The sequence below is a fragment of the Asterias amurensis genome, chromosome 14, assembly GCF_032118995.1.
Source record: "Asterias amurensis chromosome 14, ASM3211899v1".
NCBI classification, from domain to species: domain Eukaryota; kingdom Metazoa; phylum Echinodermata; class Asteroidea; order Forcipulatida; family Asteriidae; genus Asterias; species Asterias amurensis.
Window position 1 is genome coordinate 7,010,562 of NC_092661.1, and position 15,574 is coordinate 7,026,135.

The 15,574-nt window shown below is 38.1% G+C and overlaps 1 protein-coding gene across 3 annotated transcripts in view; it reads left to right on the top strand.

Annotated features, from left to right (window-relative positions):
- LOC139947560 (PAX3- and PAX7-binding protein 1-like) overlaps positions 1-15,574 on the top strand; it is a 70,627-nt gene that overhangs the window by 30,180 nt on the left and 24,873 nt on the right. For 2 of the 3 annotated variants that reach the window (XM_071945503.1, XM_071945501.1), the window contains exons 5-9: positions 7,663-7,796; positions 8,824-9,053; positions 11,230-11,419; positions 12,555-12,775; positions 13,649-13,770. In XM_071945503.1, the coding sequence (XP_071801604.1) occupies positions 7,663-7,796; positions 8,824-9,053; positions 11,230-11,419; positions 12,555-12,775; positions 13,649-13,770 (897 nt within the window). The remainder of the gene's footprint in view (positions 1-7,662; positions 7,797-8,823; positions 9,054-11,229; positions 11,420-12,554; positions 12,776-13,648; positions 13,771-15,574) is intronic. The other variant, XM_071945502.1, reaches the window with a different exon arrangement.

A 15,574-nucleotide genomic window follows, 5' to 3' on the forward strand; every position in this document is an offset into this window, starting at 1 on the left:
AACAAAAATATTTCATAAAACCTTTTACATCACTACAAAGTACCATCCTTGGCTTTACTTGAGACAAAAAAATATTGCTAACAATTTCACCCTTGTGCTATTTTTAGAACGTGCATTAGAGTATGTTTTTAGAACTTGCAAAATCAACATTTTTACCAGATTTGTTGCCCTCAAAATTTCATTTTTTTCAGGGGTCTCAGAATATTTTCCTTTCGGTTTTGATCAGGGCCAAAATTTGTCTTTTTTATTTCTGGTAAGAAAAACTTGGCAAGTGTATCCTGATGTTAACAGTACTGTCTCAAAAATAGACTTTTTTCCTCAAACAGAAAAAATGCATTTTGAATTGTTTTTTCTTAATACTGAATTTCTAACATTAAAAAGTAATAATTCTATCAATCTCGCAGCTTTTCCTTAGCACTAGTGGATTACCCAACATTTATCAGGAACTGTTGATGACCTTAATTTTAGAATTTGCCCGGCCCAGCCCCAATCATATTTCTTGACATTGCATAAAACAATGTTTTGTGAATAGCGCCTCTTTTTTTGAAAGTGTTCCCTTTCGGTTGTTATTGGTGTTTTCATGTCTTCTGGGTAGAAACACTGTGTTTATTGTATCCTGTTGTGACTGATCATGCCTTAAGTATAGTAATTTTTTCAAAAACAATGCATGCTTGTTAAAAATCTGGCACTGTTTCCATGCCCTTTGAGTACTGAATACAAAGTTTTTATTTAAACATAATGGTATCCAACCAAACCATAACCAATGCTTTGCCACTGAGAGTTCTTGATTTGGCTACTTTACCTATTATACAGGTATGATTCCCATTGCAAGTAGAGTGCGATGAGCATTCTTTACAAGTTGTCTTTAATACAGGGCCTACTCTCCTTGGTCCCTGCCTGCTACCAAAAGTAAAACTTTTCTTAGAGACAGAGATCATAAACAATGTAGTTTCTGTGCTTGCGGCAGATGGTTTGGAGCATCCAATCATGTCCAACACAAACGTGGGAAATTAAAAAGCCCGCTTAAAAGTGTTGGAAAAGTTTGCCAAGATCTTATTAAAAACAATGATACTAACGATTTGCAAGATGAGCGTAAGAGATTATTTAAAAGGAACACGTTGCCTGGGATCGGTTAAGTTGGTCTTTGAAATGCGTTTGTAACGGTTTGTTTTAAAATGCATGGTTTTTGAGTGATACTTCTGTGGATCATTATATTCTACTTTTAAAATATCTTTCTAATCATAATGCATTTTTTAATAAACGTTTACAAACGCTTTTCAAATACCAACTCGACCGATCCAAGGCAACGTGTTCCTTTAATGAAACAACATTGAAAGAAGTTGTACAAACTTGCACCTGCTGAACATAAATAAGTAACAAAAGTCTATTCAGGCTAGTTTGATTATTATTTCCATTCACTATCTTACTAATTCATAATTATTATATATGTCTCTGAGAACGATCAACAAAAAACATTGTCAAACATTACCTGCTGAATTGTTTATCACGTTAAATAAACCAACTCTTTCATTGTTTGCAACAGTACAATTGAAAGGAACCCCACCATAGATGGGGGAACTGCTTACAGAAGGCCAAAGCAGGTGAATGGCCATTTATACTTTGGATACAGTACTTGCTCACTTTTAGAGCCTCTTTGTTCTGATTGGGATGAAAATGTTTAGTTTGGTAGCGGGCAGGGGACCAAGAAGACTATTATAAGGCCATGTAAAGACAAGAACAGTAAAGATTGCTCATCGCACTACTTCTCTTCTTGCAATGTGTACCATACCTGTACAACTAGGTAAAGTAGTTATGACAAAACAAGATCTCAGTGGCTTAAAGAGCATGGAAACGGTGCCATATATTTTTAACAAGCATGCTCGTTTTTGTTTTTTATCAATTCAAACTAAGGAATAACTTCAAAATGCATTTTTATTGTTTTTGGAAAAATTACCATTTTTGAGGCAGAAGTGTCACAACAGGATACAATAAACCAAAGTGTTTCTCCCCAGTAGTCATGCAAACCATAATAATAGCCCAATCAAAACAAAAAAGGGAAATATTCTGAGAACCAATAAAACATTAAAGACAGTACAAACTTTCTTGATGTGCAAGGGGAATTAAAAAATGTGACTTTCAAAAAAGAGGCGCTGTTCACAAAACTGTTATTTTATTTTATGCAATGTCAAGAAATATGATTGGGCCAGGGCCGGGGTGGGGCAAATTATAAGATTTAGGTCATCAACAAGTCCTGATCAATGTTTGGTAATGCACTAAACCTACAAAGTGCTTATAAAAAGCTGCCAGATTGATGGAATTATTGCTTACTTCTTCATGTTATAAATTCAAAATGAAGCAAATATTTCAAAATGCATTTCTCTATGTTTTCGGGGAAAAGGGTCTATTTTTGAGACAGTTCTGTTACATCAGGATACAATTGCCCGAGTTTTTCTTACCAGAAATAAAATGACAAATTATGGCCCTGATCAAAACCGAAAGGAAACTATTCTGAGACCTCTGAAAAATGGAATTTTGCGGGCAAAAAATATGGTAAAAATGTTGATTTTGCAAGCTCTAAAAACATACTGTAATGCACGTTCTTAAAATATAACAAGGGTGAAGATTATAGCAATATTTTTTTGTCTCAAGTAAAGCCAAGGATGATACTTTGTAGTGATGTAAAAGGTTTTATGAAATATTTTAGTTTTTTGGTGGGGTGGAGTTGTAAATATTAGCTTAAAAAAAGAGTTTTTCATACCCCAAAATCGGCCCAAAGTGGCCTAAACACAAATGAACAGTTACCATGGCAACGTGTTATATTATGATTTGAAATGTTAATGTTGTTTATTTGCACCCCAAGTCCCTACCATCCACAAAGTATAAGAAAAATATTCCTTTTCTTTTACCATGGACACGTATGTCGATATTATGTGAAAAGACCCTTAAAAAGGCATTTTTCATGTTTTGGGGAAAAAAAGTCTAGTTTTGAGGCAGTACTGGCCCAACAGGATACAATTGCCCAAGTTTTTGACACCAGATATGGAAAGACCAATGTTGGCCCTAATCACAGACGAAAGAAAAATTTTCTGAGACCCCTGGCAAGTTGACATTTTGGGGTCCAAAAATAGGGTAAAAATGTCGATTTTGCAAGTGCTAAAAACATACTGTAATGCATGATGCAAAAATAGCACAAGGGTGATATTTAAAGCAATAATTTTTTTTCTCAAGGAAGGCCAAGGATGATACTTTGTAGTGATATAAAAGGTTTTTTGAAATAATATTGCGTTTTGGTGGGGTGGAGTTGTAAATATGAGCTAAAAACCAGTTTTTCAGACCCCAAAATCGGCCTAAAATGGCCAAAAAACAAAATGAGCCGTAACCATGGCAACGGGCTATATATAGAATTGAAAATGCAATTTTGTTTACTTGCACCCCAAGGCCCTTCCACCAACAAAGTATAAAAAAAATTCATTTTTTGACCGTGAGCAACTATGTCAACTATTTACCTGAACTGACTCTTAACAACTCTTTCACTGAGAAAATGTCTACTATTGGTGTCTTTATAGACCTTTCCAAAGCTTTTCACACCATTGACCATAGCATTCTTCTCTCCAAATTAGATCACTATGGAGTGCGTGGTTTGGCTAACCAATGGTTCACTAATTATCTGTCTGACAGGAAACAATTTATAGTTTTCAAAAACTGTGATTCCTCCCTAAAGACAATTGACTGCAGTGTTCCACAAGGCTCCATTCTTGGACCTTTACTGTTCCTTTTGTATGTAAATGATCTTTATCATTGTTCATCCGTCTTGTCTTTTATTCTATTTGCTGATGATACCACTATCCTTTTTTCTCACTCAAATCTATCTTCTTTAAGCAATATCATCAACAGGGAACTAAGTCTGGCCTCGTCTTGGTTTAGATCTAATAAGCTGTCACTCAATTCGAGCAAGACCAAATACATGTTTTTCAGCAGGACTCGCAAAGCAAACGACAACTTCACCATCAGTATTAATGATACTCCAATCGAACAGGTTCACTCGACTAAGTTTTTGGGAGTTTTAATTGATGATAAGCTGACCTGGAAAGATCACATCTCCTCTGTTTCGAAAATTGTTTCTCGCAACACAGGCGTTATGTCTAAGCTTTGTTCCTTTCTTCCCACACACACACTACTTTCTCTTTACAACACATTTATTCTTCCCTATCTTAACTATTGTAATATTGTTTGGGCTCACTCAAGCACTAGAAAACTTCATTCTCTGTTCTTAATCCAAAAAAGGGCTGTCCATATCGCTTCTATGTCTCATCGTTGTGACCATACTGCGCCCTTGTTTGCTAACTTGAACACACTCACACTCACGGATATCAACAAACTTCAAAAAGGCATTTTCATGTTCAAATACACAACAAATCTTCTGCCCCACACTTTCTCCATTACTTTCCTAACACACGCAATTGTAACAATCTTTATACCCCTTTTGCACGTACTTCTTACACAATGAAAACTCTTCGCTATCATGGGCCCCGCCTCTGGAATTCAATTGATAGGCGAATTCGCTCGCAGTCCTCTGTTGGTCGATTCAAAGCCTCCTTAAAAAAACACATTGTCTCCCATTATGTAACATAGTTGTGATTCTGTCATTATTTTGGTTTAGTTCTATTGTCTTGGCCGTCTTGTGGTGTTTGTATTGTTTGTTTGTTTGTTTATTTGTTTGTTGGGGTGTTGTTTGGTTTTGTTTGAGGTGTTTGTTTGTCTTGTTGGGTGTTTGTTTTTGCGTTTCGTTTATCCGTCTCGTTTTGATGTTATTGTTGTTACTATACGTATTGTTTTATAATTTAAATGATCTTATTACCTTTCTTTGTTTTATAAAGGCATCCCAGCTTACAAGCTTTGCTTTAATGGGCCATGCCTCCGTACAGTTTTCAGTCTTGTTAAATCCTATTTTTTTTATTTGTACATGTATATTGTGTTTGTATTGAAATAAATGTTGATTGATTGATTGAATTATAATTTTTGCATTTACTTTTTGACCAAAAAGTGATGATGTTTTTGACCGAAAAGGTATTTATGCATTGGAATCAAAGTGTGTTGAATCGGTTTTCAACTAGTGGTTTAAACCTGCTGAGGCCTGGTTCTTGATAATTTACCTTGACTTCGTCTCGGTAAAATTACCAAGAACCAGGCCTCGTTGGGATTAAACCACTAGTTGAAAACCTCTTCATCACACATTGATTCCCTTACTAACAATTTAAGTTAAACAACAGTGGCATGCCCTGGAGAGCATAAAAGTTAGGATGGGAGATATTACAGCCTGGACTTCCTGCCAGCAAGATTTGTCAAATGTGTAAACCAAGATAAAGATTTTTAAAATGATGCCTTTACATGAACAAGTGTGAAGTTTTAGGGGAAACAAGATGTGATTGTGCGTTTTCTAATATTATTATAACAGAACTATAGTTTTCATTAGCTTGCATACTCGGTATTTTTAAAAGCTGATATCACCTTAGTTTTTCATGTTTTTACATAATTGTTTGTATGTCTGAGGTACATGTCTCGGTCTCGATGCGGAGGTCTCGGTCTCGATGCAGAGGTCCCCCTCCCCTTCCCCCTCGATGTGGAGGTCTTGGTCTCGGTCTTGGTCTTGGTCTTGGTCTCGGTCTTGGTCTCGGACTGCAGAATGTCTCGGTCTCCGAGGGCTGGTCTCGGTCTCGGAAGAGCTGGTCTCTGTCTTGGTCTCGGTCTCGGTCTCGGACTGCAGAATGTCTTGGTCTCGGAGGGCTGGTCTCGGTCTCGGAAAAGCTGGTCTCGGGCTTGGTCTCGGTCTCGGACTGCAGAATGTCTCTGTCTCGGAGGGCTGGTCTCGGTCTCGGAAGAGCTGGTCTCGGTCTTGGTCTCGGACTGCAGAATGTCTCTGTCTCGGAGGGCTGGTCTCGGTCTCGGAAGAGCTGGTCTTGGTCTCGGTCTTGGTCTCGGACTGCAGAATATCTTGGTCCCGGAGGGCTGGTCTCGGTCTCGGAGGGCTGGTCTCGGTCTCGGAAGAGCTGGTCTTGGTCTCGGTCTTGGTCTCGGACTGCAGAATGTCTCGGTCTCGGAGGGCTGGTCTCGGAAGAGCTGGTCTCGGTCTTGGTCTCGGTCTCGGACTGCAGAATGTCTCTGTATCGGAGGGCTGGTCTCGGTCTCGGAAGAGCTGGTCTTGGTCTCGGTCTTGGTCTCGGACTGCAGAATGTCTTGGTCTCGGAGGGCTGGTCTCGGTCTCGGAGGGCTGGTCTCGGTCTCGGAAGAGCTGGTCTCGGTCTTGATCTCGGTCTCAGACTGCAGAATGTCTCGGTCTCGGAGGGCTGGTCTCGGTCTCGGAAGAGCTGGTCTTGGTCTCGGTCTTGGTCTCGGACTGCAGAATGTCTTGGTCTCGGAGGGCTGGTCTCGGTCTCGGAGGGCTGGTCTCGGTCTTGGTCTTGGTCTTGGTCTCGGACTGCAGAATGTCTTGGTCTCGGAGGGCTGGTCTCGGTCTCGGAAGAGCTGGTCTCGGTCTTGGTCTCGGTCTCCGATGGGGAGGTCTCGGTCTTGGTCTCGGTCTCGAACTTAGAGGTCTTGACTACAACACTGCTATCAACCTCTCCCCAGTACTTTTTACCAAAAAGGTTTTATGTTAAGAATTATTTTGAGTAATTACCAATAGTGTCACTGCCTTTAAGTCATCGGGATGTGGATTCGAATCCTGGTCGTGACACTTGGGGACCTGTGAGGGCAAAGATGGTTTATGTGAATGAATACAGCACCGTCTGTATACTCCCCAGGGAGCTGAGATTGATTAAGGATTGTATTGCCCAGTGACCACGGGTAAAAGTGTTGGAAGCGCTTTGATGCGCCCTTCGGGCTCTGATATTTATAAGGCAAATTGTTATTATTATTATTGTTGAGACAGGAAACCTTCAAGCTCACGCTCCATGAAGAGACCTCTGAACAAGGCGGCACACCACCCCAAAACCTGTCGTTACTTGACCTGCGTGTTCCAATTCCAAAATCTTTGCATGTTTTTTTACTTAGTCAAATGGTTATGAAACCCTAGGGAGAGTTGTGTCAATTTCACTACGTACACCAATGCTTAAACAAACTGGTTCATTTATTTTATTCACTAAATTAAACAACTGAACTGCAATTTTGTTTGTTTGGGCATACAGCAATACTTCTGAATTCATTAACTTTTTTCAAATATAAACAGTATGTACTTTTAGTAAAGGAAAAATTTGATCAGATTTACAACTCTTTTGCTAAAAACATGATTTAGTGCAAACATTACTGGAACTTTTGAATAACTGGGAAAATGATGATAATGAATTGTTATAATAATGAACCTTTGGGGCCTAGTTCTAGAAAAGTGTTACTGATGGGCACTGAAAACCCCTGAATATATTTACCTGAAACAAATAAGAATTAGTTTAAAAACTTTAGTTATATTGCGGTTTTTGTTTTATGATAATTTGCCTGAATTTTATCATTGTAGGAATCCAGTGAGCCAGTTTGGCAATTTGCTTGGAGGATCTAGAATTCATGGCAGGTCAATAGAATAGAACTACCATGACTACACCACATCCAGCATTTACCATACCACATTCGTTTGCAAGTAATGTACTAATGATATTGTATTGGTTCTTTTAGATGCAGATAATGACAGTGATCATGATAGAGACCATGACGAAGAAATGCTACGATGGGAACAAGAGCAAATCAAGAAAGGCACCAGTGTACCGCAAGTCGGTATTTATAATTTGCAGCTTTGTACTTGGGAACAGGTTTTTGTTTTTTCCAATATTATGTGTCATGAGGTTTAATTACTGACATTTGGATTACTGACATTTAGCCATGGACATGTCAATGTCATTAGTCATGACCATGCCAATGTCATTAGTCATGACATGTTAATGTCATTAGCCATGACATGTTAATGTCATTAGCCATGACCATTTCAATGAGTCATGACCATGTCAACGTCATTAGCCTTGACCATGTTAACAGATTTTAGCCATGACAATGTTAATGTCATTAGCCATGTCAATGTCATTAGTCATGATCATGTCAATGTCTTCAGTCATGACCATGTCAACGCCATTAGCCATTACCATTAATCTGATAGTTCCCACACAAGACAGAGCATATATGTACAATTTGTTCAAAACAATTTGGTGTTTGTTTCAGGCCATTTATTTGCTAGTTCACAGAGCAGGTCATGTTAATACAACCTATGTGACCTGTCTTCAACCAATCAAAGTGCACAAACTCCTTCATAATGTCAGTTAATGTAGGCAAAGTTGCAATTGCTTTCAAGTAACCAGAAATAGAGGTCAGGTCTTTTTCTCAGGTTCTCATTGTGGATTTGTTTTACAATGTACTTTCATAAGCTACATTAAAATAAAGTATTTGGAGAAACATAATTATGCACACATAACACTCAAAATGGTTGGGACCCTTTACAATGGTTTGGACCATTCATTAGTACAAAGACCACGATTTGTTCTCTTGTGAGGAAACATACAGGATCGTATTGGTGTGGATTTATATTAAGTAACTGTTACGAGTAATTCTTGTAGGTCCAACCACGTGAACTACTGTTATTGGAAGGAGTGCATATACATGTACATGTAGGCTCTCTGTAGAAATTGTTCATTCCAATGGCTCCGCTCAGAGCCAACACTCCTCCACTTATAGATTTACACATGGTTGTACCAGCAAGAATTACTTGTAACTTCTTAGTCATAGGATATTACATATCATGCAAAGCTTATTTATATCAACATGTATGTCATTTTGTTTGTACAATAGGCACAAGACTCAGGCTCTTCTGCTGCAGCTGCTACTGTTGCTGCCTCTTACTACTATGAGCAACAAGAATATCCTTATGGTCAACCCACCAGCCAGTATGTCACACCAATGGTTGGATCTTACACTTCAACAATGGAACAAAACTCACTTGTGCATGCATTAAATGCTGCACCACTATGTGAGATGCCAACCATCACAATGGAACAAGTGAAGAAGAAACTGAAGGACTGGTAAAGAATCTTTTTCCTTATTTCAATACTTCTTTCTTTCCATCTTTCACTCTTTGTATATTCATGGGGTGTCCATGGGGTGTCGTGGCCGAGCGGATAAGAACTCAACCTCTGGTGTTTGTGTTTAGCAGAGTGTGGGTTCGAATCCCGGTCATGACACTTGTGTCCTTGAGCAAGACACTTAATCATAAGCTTCTCTCCACCCAAGGGTAAATGGGTATGTGCGAGGGCAGAGATGGTTCTTGTGAATGTTAGCTTAGTGCGCTACATTTTTGGCAGCACAGGCTGTATATTCCCCAGGAACTGAGATGGTTTAAGGAATGATTTAAAGGAACACATTGCCTTGGATCGGTCAAGTTGGTTTTTGAAAAGCGTTTGTAACTGTTTGTTATAAAATGCATATGATTAGAAAGATATTTTAAAAGTAGAATATAATGATCCACACAAGGATGACTCGAAATTGTGTGGTTTTCCTTTACCTCGTCGACTAACACGGTCGGCCATTTATGGGAGTCAAATTTTTGACTCTCATTAATGGCCGACCGTGTTAGTTCCCAAAGTTAAAGGAAAACCACGCAATTTCAAGGAATATTTGTGTGGATCTTTATATTCTACTTTTAAAATATCTTTCTAATCATATGCATTTTATAACAAATGGTTACAAACCCTTTACCAAGGGCCAACTCGGCCGATCCAAGGCAACGTGTTCCTTTAACCCTTTAGCCCGCATAACGCCTGGAGGCGCCCTGCGTATGACCGCGCATACCGCCCGAACGCGCCCGCGCAGTTTGACATGGTGTAATTTGAGTTATACACATGCGATTACAACGCTGCAAACAGCCGTAGATAGAGCGCGATCTCAAGATGACGACAGTCTAAAAATAGCACAAGGTCCACATAAGAAAAAATGACGTAAGGTTCAAAGGTCGAAAGTCATTTCACAATCAAACAACGCATGTATGAGTGGGTGCTTTTTTCTCTGTGTGGAGCCGTACGTTTTCTCTGTGGAGCCGGACCGTATAGGGGATGTACCACGTACTACGCGCATGTACACAGTAATGACAGTCAAACTTTCTGGTGTTTTTACACACGGAATACCGCAATTTGAAAGGATTTTACAAAAGATTTTAGGTACAGACGGTATCTGTTGATAATAGAGGCATTCATTTTCATTTCTCAAGGTATGTTGTGATTATTTTCAACCACTTTTTGAAGCTTTGTTTTCCTGTCGGACGACAGTAAACTTGAGAAAACTTGTGTGCACAATTTTCCACGTAAACAAACCTTCACTTGATACGCAAACAAAGTTTTCAATTTTTTGTTGATCTCTCTTGTGTTTCCAACCTGAAATCTTGAAATTTGTGAGACAAACAAAGCAACTGTGACAATCATCCAAAATATAATTTCATCCTCTACAAAATAAACCCAACTTGTAACACAAGAAAATAATCACACCGACAGTTATCCGACGATTTCTGGATGGGACCGGAAATCGATTGAATATTCCTGGCGCACTAAGGAGCGTGTGACATTATGTTTAATGTTGCGTGCGTGCTAAAGGGTTAAGGCCCAGTGAAGGGCTAATAATGTTGAAGTGCATTAGCATCACTGCGTGACGGACCTGAGCGCTATATAAGAAGCCACTAGTATTGTTATTATTATTATTATTTATTTATTTGATGATTTTAAGAGGTCATGTACTCACGAAACTTTCATGAAGCCCAAAACGACTGCCTTATAAACTCATTTTAAAATTAGGATGTCATTGGCAGATACGTTAGTATATTGTCTAGAGTGTTTTTTTACACAGGGTTCAGACAGGCGCTCCAGAGTCGCGCTGAACCAAATAAATTAGGAGTGACTTTAGGTTGATCCAAATCAATTCTGGTTTCAGACACATTTACGTTAGGTTCAGCTCATGACAAGATCAATGTCTGAAACCAAGGTGCTCTAGAGCAATTCCAAACAACTGCAACAGTCGATCTTTCAACTTTCAACTTCCAGCACGTTCAGTCGCTCCTTTCTGTTGCAGATGTTGAACTTGTCATGAACTTATGGGTTGGCGTGACCCAAGAGCGCTCGTCTGTTAGCCTGCCAAAATCTATTTTAATTTCCAGTGCTAGCTGTGGGATACAGGTGTTATTTCAATACTTTAAAATGATCTACATGTACGTAGGTTTGAATCAGTGAAAGATGTTCACCGAGCTCATGAAAGAGAACATGACCAACTCCAAGAGCGTTTGAAATCTTGTGCCTCATCATCAGTCAGTCTGAAAGACACTCAGGGAGGAGTTAACAACCAGTATCATTTCTTCCAAGAGATGAAGGGTTATGCCCAAGACTTGGTAGATTGTTTTGCAGAGAAGGTGAGATAATATAACATGCAACATGTATGATCTAGGATGAATATAAAATGTACACACATAACATTTGAAAGCCAGTGAACCTGACAAAATGATGATTTGTAAAGACCAAGGCCCAATTTCTTAGCATGAAATTTTTGCCTTAATAAAAACAGGATTACCAACTAAATTTCAAAGTGGTTTACAGGATAAACAAACAACAACCGAATACCAGTAACAAGCAATATGCAACTAATGGAAATTGGGTTGGTAATCCTGTTTTTATCAACAAAGAAATTTCATGCTAAGCAGCTCTATCAAATATTCACAAAAATGGTAGTATTTAATCACACATAGACAACTATTATAAATTGGGCGGATTAACTACAAAAATAAACATGTACATTGCCATGAGGCGTAAAAAAAAAAATTTTGTATTGCCCTTTTCCGACCGGCCGAAAAAGTAAGAAATCCACGGTCGTGTTTTTTCTTTTTTCTTTTCCCAAATGGTGTTTAAATAAAAAGTGTCGCAATGTACCAGCAGCTCAAGTCACAACACTTTATGCAACTGAAAATAAAGGCTTGTTTGTCAAGTGTCTGTTATTTCAGTGCTTTTCAAATATGTCTTGCTCGTTCGTTTTCAGCGGAAAAATCTGCAGTTTTGAAAACATTTTGAAGGAAATGAGTAGTAAAATTGGCCACAAATTGGTGGGGGGTTCATTGGTTGTAACCATAAACTCAAATTTCGGAAAAACAATTCATTATTTATTTGTTAACAGCAGCAGCCAGCCACCAATCGAGTCGTTACCATGCCGGTCATTACCAATCGGGTCGTTACCATACACTGTTATTCCTGAAATAAATACTGAAAGATTTTCTCAAAATTCGTTTGAAACTCACTTTAAACTCTTTGAAGATCTTGGCTGAAATTAGCTTTGAAGTTTGTATCATAGGAATCAGTATGTCTTTGAAACATTTAATCAGATAATCAGAAAATTCTTTGAAATTGTTAGAGTAGTGTTAAATGAATTAGTAATATTTGTTTGTGTGAAAAAGAAAAAAGTTTACCAAATAACGTCAAAGTTGATTGGTAGTAAACATATTGAATGAAATGCATGTAGTTCTACCATGGAGGCAATTACGTTATTCAACTTTTCAGGTCCCAGTTATAGATGGTCTTGAGACAGCTATGATCATACTTCTAAAAAGCAGAGCACAAAAGCTATCCCAGCGAAGACAGCTTGACATCAGGGACCAATCAGAGGAGTTTACTGGGATGCTGCAACGAGCAGCACTATCAGCCAACTTTGATTCTGGCACTAAAACACAACGTGAAGACATCACTAAGCAAAGAAGGGCAGCAGAAAGGGAAGCAAGAAGGTAAGAGAGAGAAATGCTGTAACTGTTAGATACTGTCTTTCTTTATTCTACTACCACAGAGTAGATTTATCGGATGTTCGGGAGACTTCGGGTTCTGGTTCTGAAAAGAACTGTCCTGCTTTTTAACTACTACCCGGACAGAATAGAAAATTGCCTGGGACTACTACTTTAGAATAAAGAAAACCTGGCAAACCAAATATATATTGATACCTCACCATGCAATGCCTCAAACCATATATATGTTAGATACTGATTGATAGATTCTGGTCAAACATGCAAATACCATCCAAAATGGATAACACTTTTATCTCAGTCATTTCAAGGTGTACATTCAAGTTAATGAAGAAAACAATTCAAAATAGTATAGATTAACAATAAACTTGAACTAATTTGACATGGTTTTTCCCAGTCGGATTTCTGACTTTATTCACTTTAAAGGACTTGGGTACTTTTTGTAACACAAAACACAATATCCACAGATTTACACTAAACTTACACCGTTTGCAGATAATGATAGTTGAAAGCGTACCTTATAATATTAGTTGCTGAGGTGCTGTAGTTTTTGAGAAATGAGTAAAACAATGTCATGAAAATAAGCTTTTACATGCTAAAATAATTTTCGTCTCATGATCATGAGAAAAAAATTATTTTCATGACATTGTTTTACTCATTTGTCAAAAACTACAGCACCTCGGCAAGTAATATTTTCAGGGGAGCTTTCTACTATCATTATCTTCAAACTGTAAGTTTAATGTAAATCTGTTGACATTGTGTTTTTTGTCCTACAAAAAGTACATAGACCCTTTAAAGTAAGTCCATATCTGTAGACTAATTTAGTGGCGATTCTGAAATGGCTTTGATTTGTGTTTGAAGGTCAAGAAGACGACGGGCTCGAGAGTTGAAACAAAATGAGGAGAATGGAAGCCATATAGAGGGCACATCAAGTGACGATGAGCAAAGAGAGAGCGAGCATAATCAATTCAATAAAGAAAGAGGTAAAACACCTTACATTGTTTAGCAGTAATGTGACCTGTCTCTCTCAGTTGTTACTGGGTCATTCTGTGTCAATTTAACACGCTTTTGGACCTGACCCTCACGGATTTAAATGAAATTTGGTGTGCTGATTGGACTCCCTGAGAAATGCCCAAACCCTAAATTTTATGTAATTCGGATCATTATTTTGGGAGATACGGCTTAACGAACTTTTGACTAATTAGAATGACCTGCTATGTTTGGACAATCATATCTCCAAAAGTAAAGCACCTAAAGAGATAAGATTTACATCATTTTGAAGCTTTTGACATGGCCCACATTTGAAAACATACATGTAAAATAAAAAAAATTCCACGCATCACCGAAAAAATACGCAAAAATCTGACCTTTGACCTTGATTTGTGAAAATGAGTATTTTTCAAAATGCGTAAAAAAATTCGAATGCAAGTTTAAGATGTAAGCAACAATATTCTGAAAAATTTTGATGGGCAGTTTTTTTTAAATGATTTTTTTTAACATTGGCTATCAAGGCCAAAACCTTAAAAATGCATTACATGTACATGTACATGATACACTGTACATGTACAATAGAAATTCAAAGATAATTTCACATATTCATTCACATTTTGAGTTTCACATTTTGATGTATAGTACAAACACAAACTGAATGCACTCCACTAGATCCGGCAAGGATGCACTGCTTCAGCCCAAGTTCAGCAAATTTTCAGCAAAACTTTCAGGAGGATTTTTTCCTTGAAAAGTTCAAACACTTCTTGCAGATTACAAAGAACAAGATGTTTCTGGAGATGTTTCATCCCTGGCATTTGTCTGCTGACGGACTCGAGCAAGTGAAAGTCTCTCACAGTTTGCACCATTTTTAATGAAAGAGATTTTCCAGCCTTAGGATTTGGAATGCAAAGCATTCCCTGCTAATTCACCAGTTTCTTTGCTTTTCTTGGCATGTAGTTTGATGCTCCAAATTCATCTGCTATTCTTTTGATACTGCAACTCACTGGTAAGACGGTCAAGACTTGAACTTTTTCCACTTTTCTTGGTCAAGGAATGAAACTTTTGTTTCAACTGAGTTATCATCTCACTTTCATCATCACCGAACTGTTTTCCTGCAGCAGTTTCCAGTTTCTGCTTTATTGTTGTCTCTATTCTCTTAACTTTGTTTTCCATGTTACTTCCATGAGCTTTCTTCTTACTTATGATAGCAGATACACCAATAATTATCATAGCCTCATTGATAATGTTAATGTCGGTATTTGGCTGCACAAAAACATCCTGATGTGCAGATGACATTGATGGTCCCTGAACTTCTGGATCACTGCTAGAACTTTCAGATGTTGAGAGTATTTTCTCAGGTGACAGTTCAGATATCTTCTTGCGACAGCCGGTGCATAAACTGTGTGCTCAAGTGAATTAAAGACTTGGATGCTCCAATATAAACCTTTCTGATACCTGCCTTAAGCCTGCTTAAGCCTGCTAATCCTAAGAAGTGTCAGGTTTTGTGTTCTAACTTCAAGAAAGGCCCATTTGTGTTACCTAATTTTCATATTGGGGACTCAGTCCTTGCTCAAAGTAGCCGTGTTAAACTGTTAGGTGTTCATATTCAGGATAATCTTAAATGGGAATACCAAATTAACAATATGTGTAAAGGTTTTACCCGCAAACTGTACTTTTTACATCAATTAAAATGTAATATCCCTGTGGCAGATCTTAGAACAGTGTATTTACAGTATTTGAGACCAACACTTGAGTACGCATCTCCAGCATGGTTTAGTGGTCTAACTAAAAGTCAAA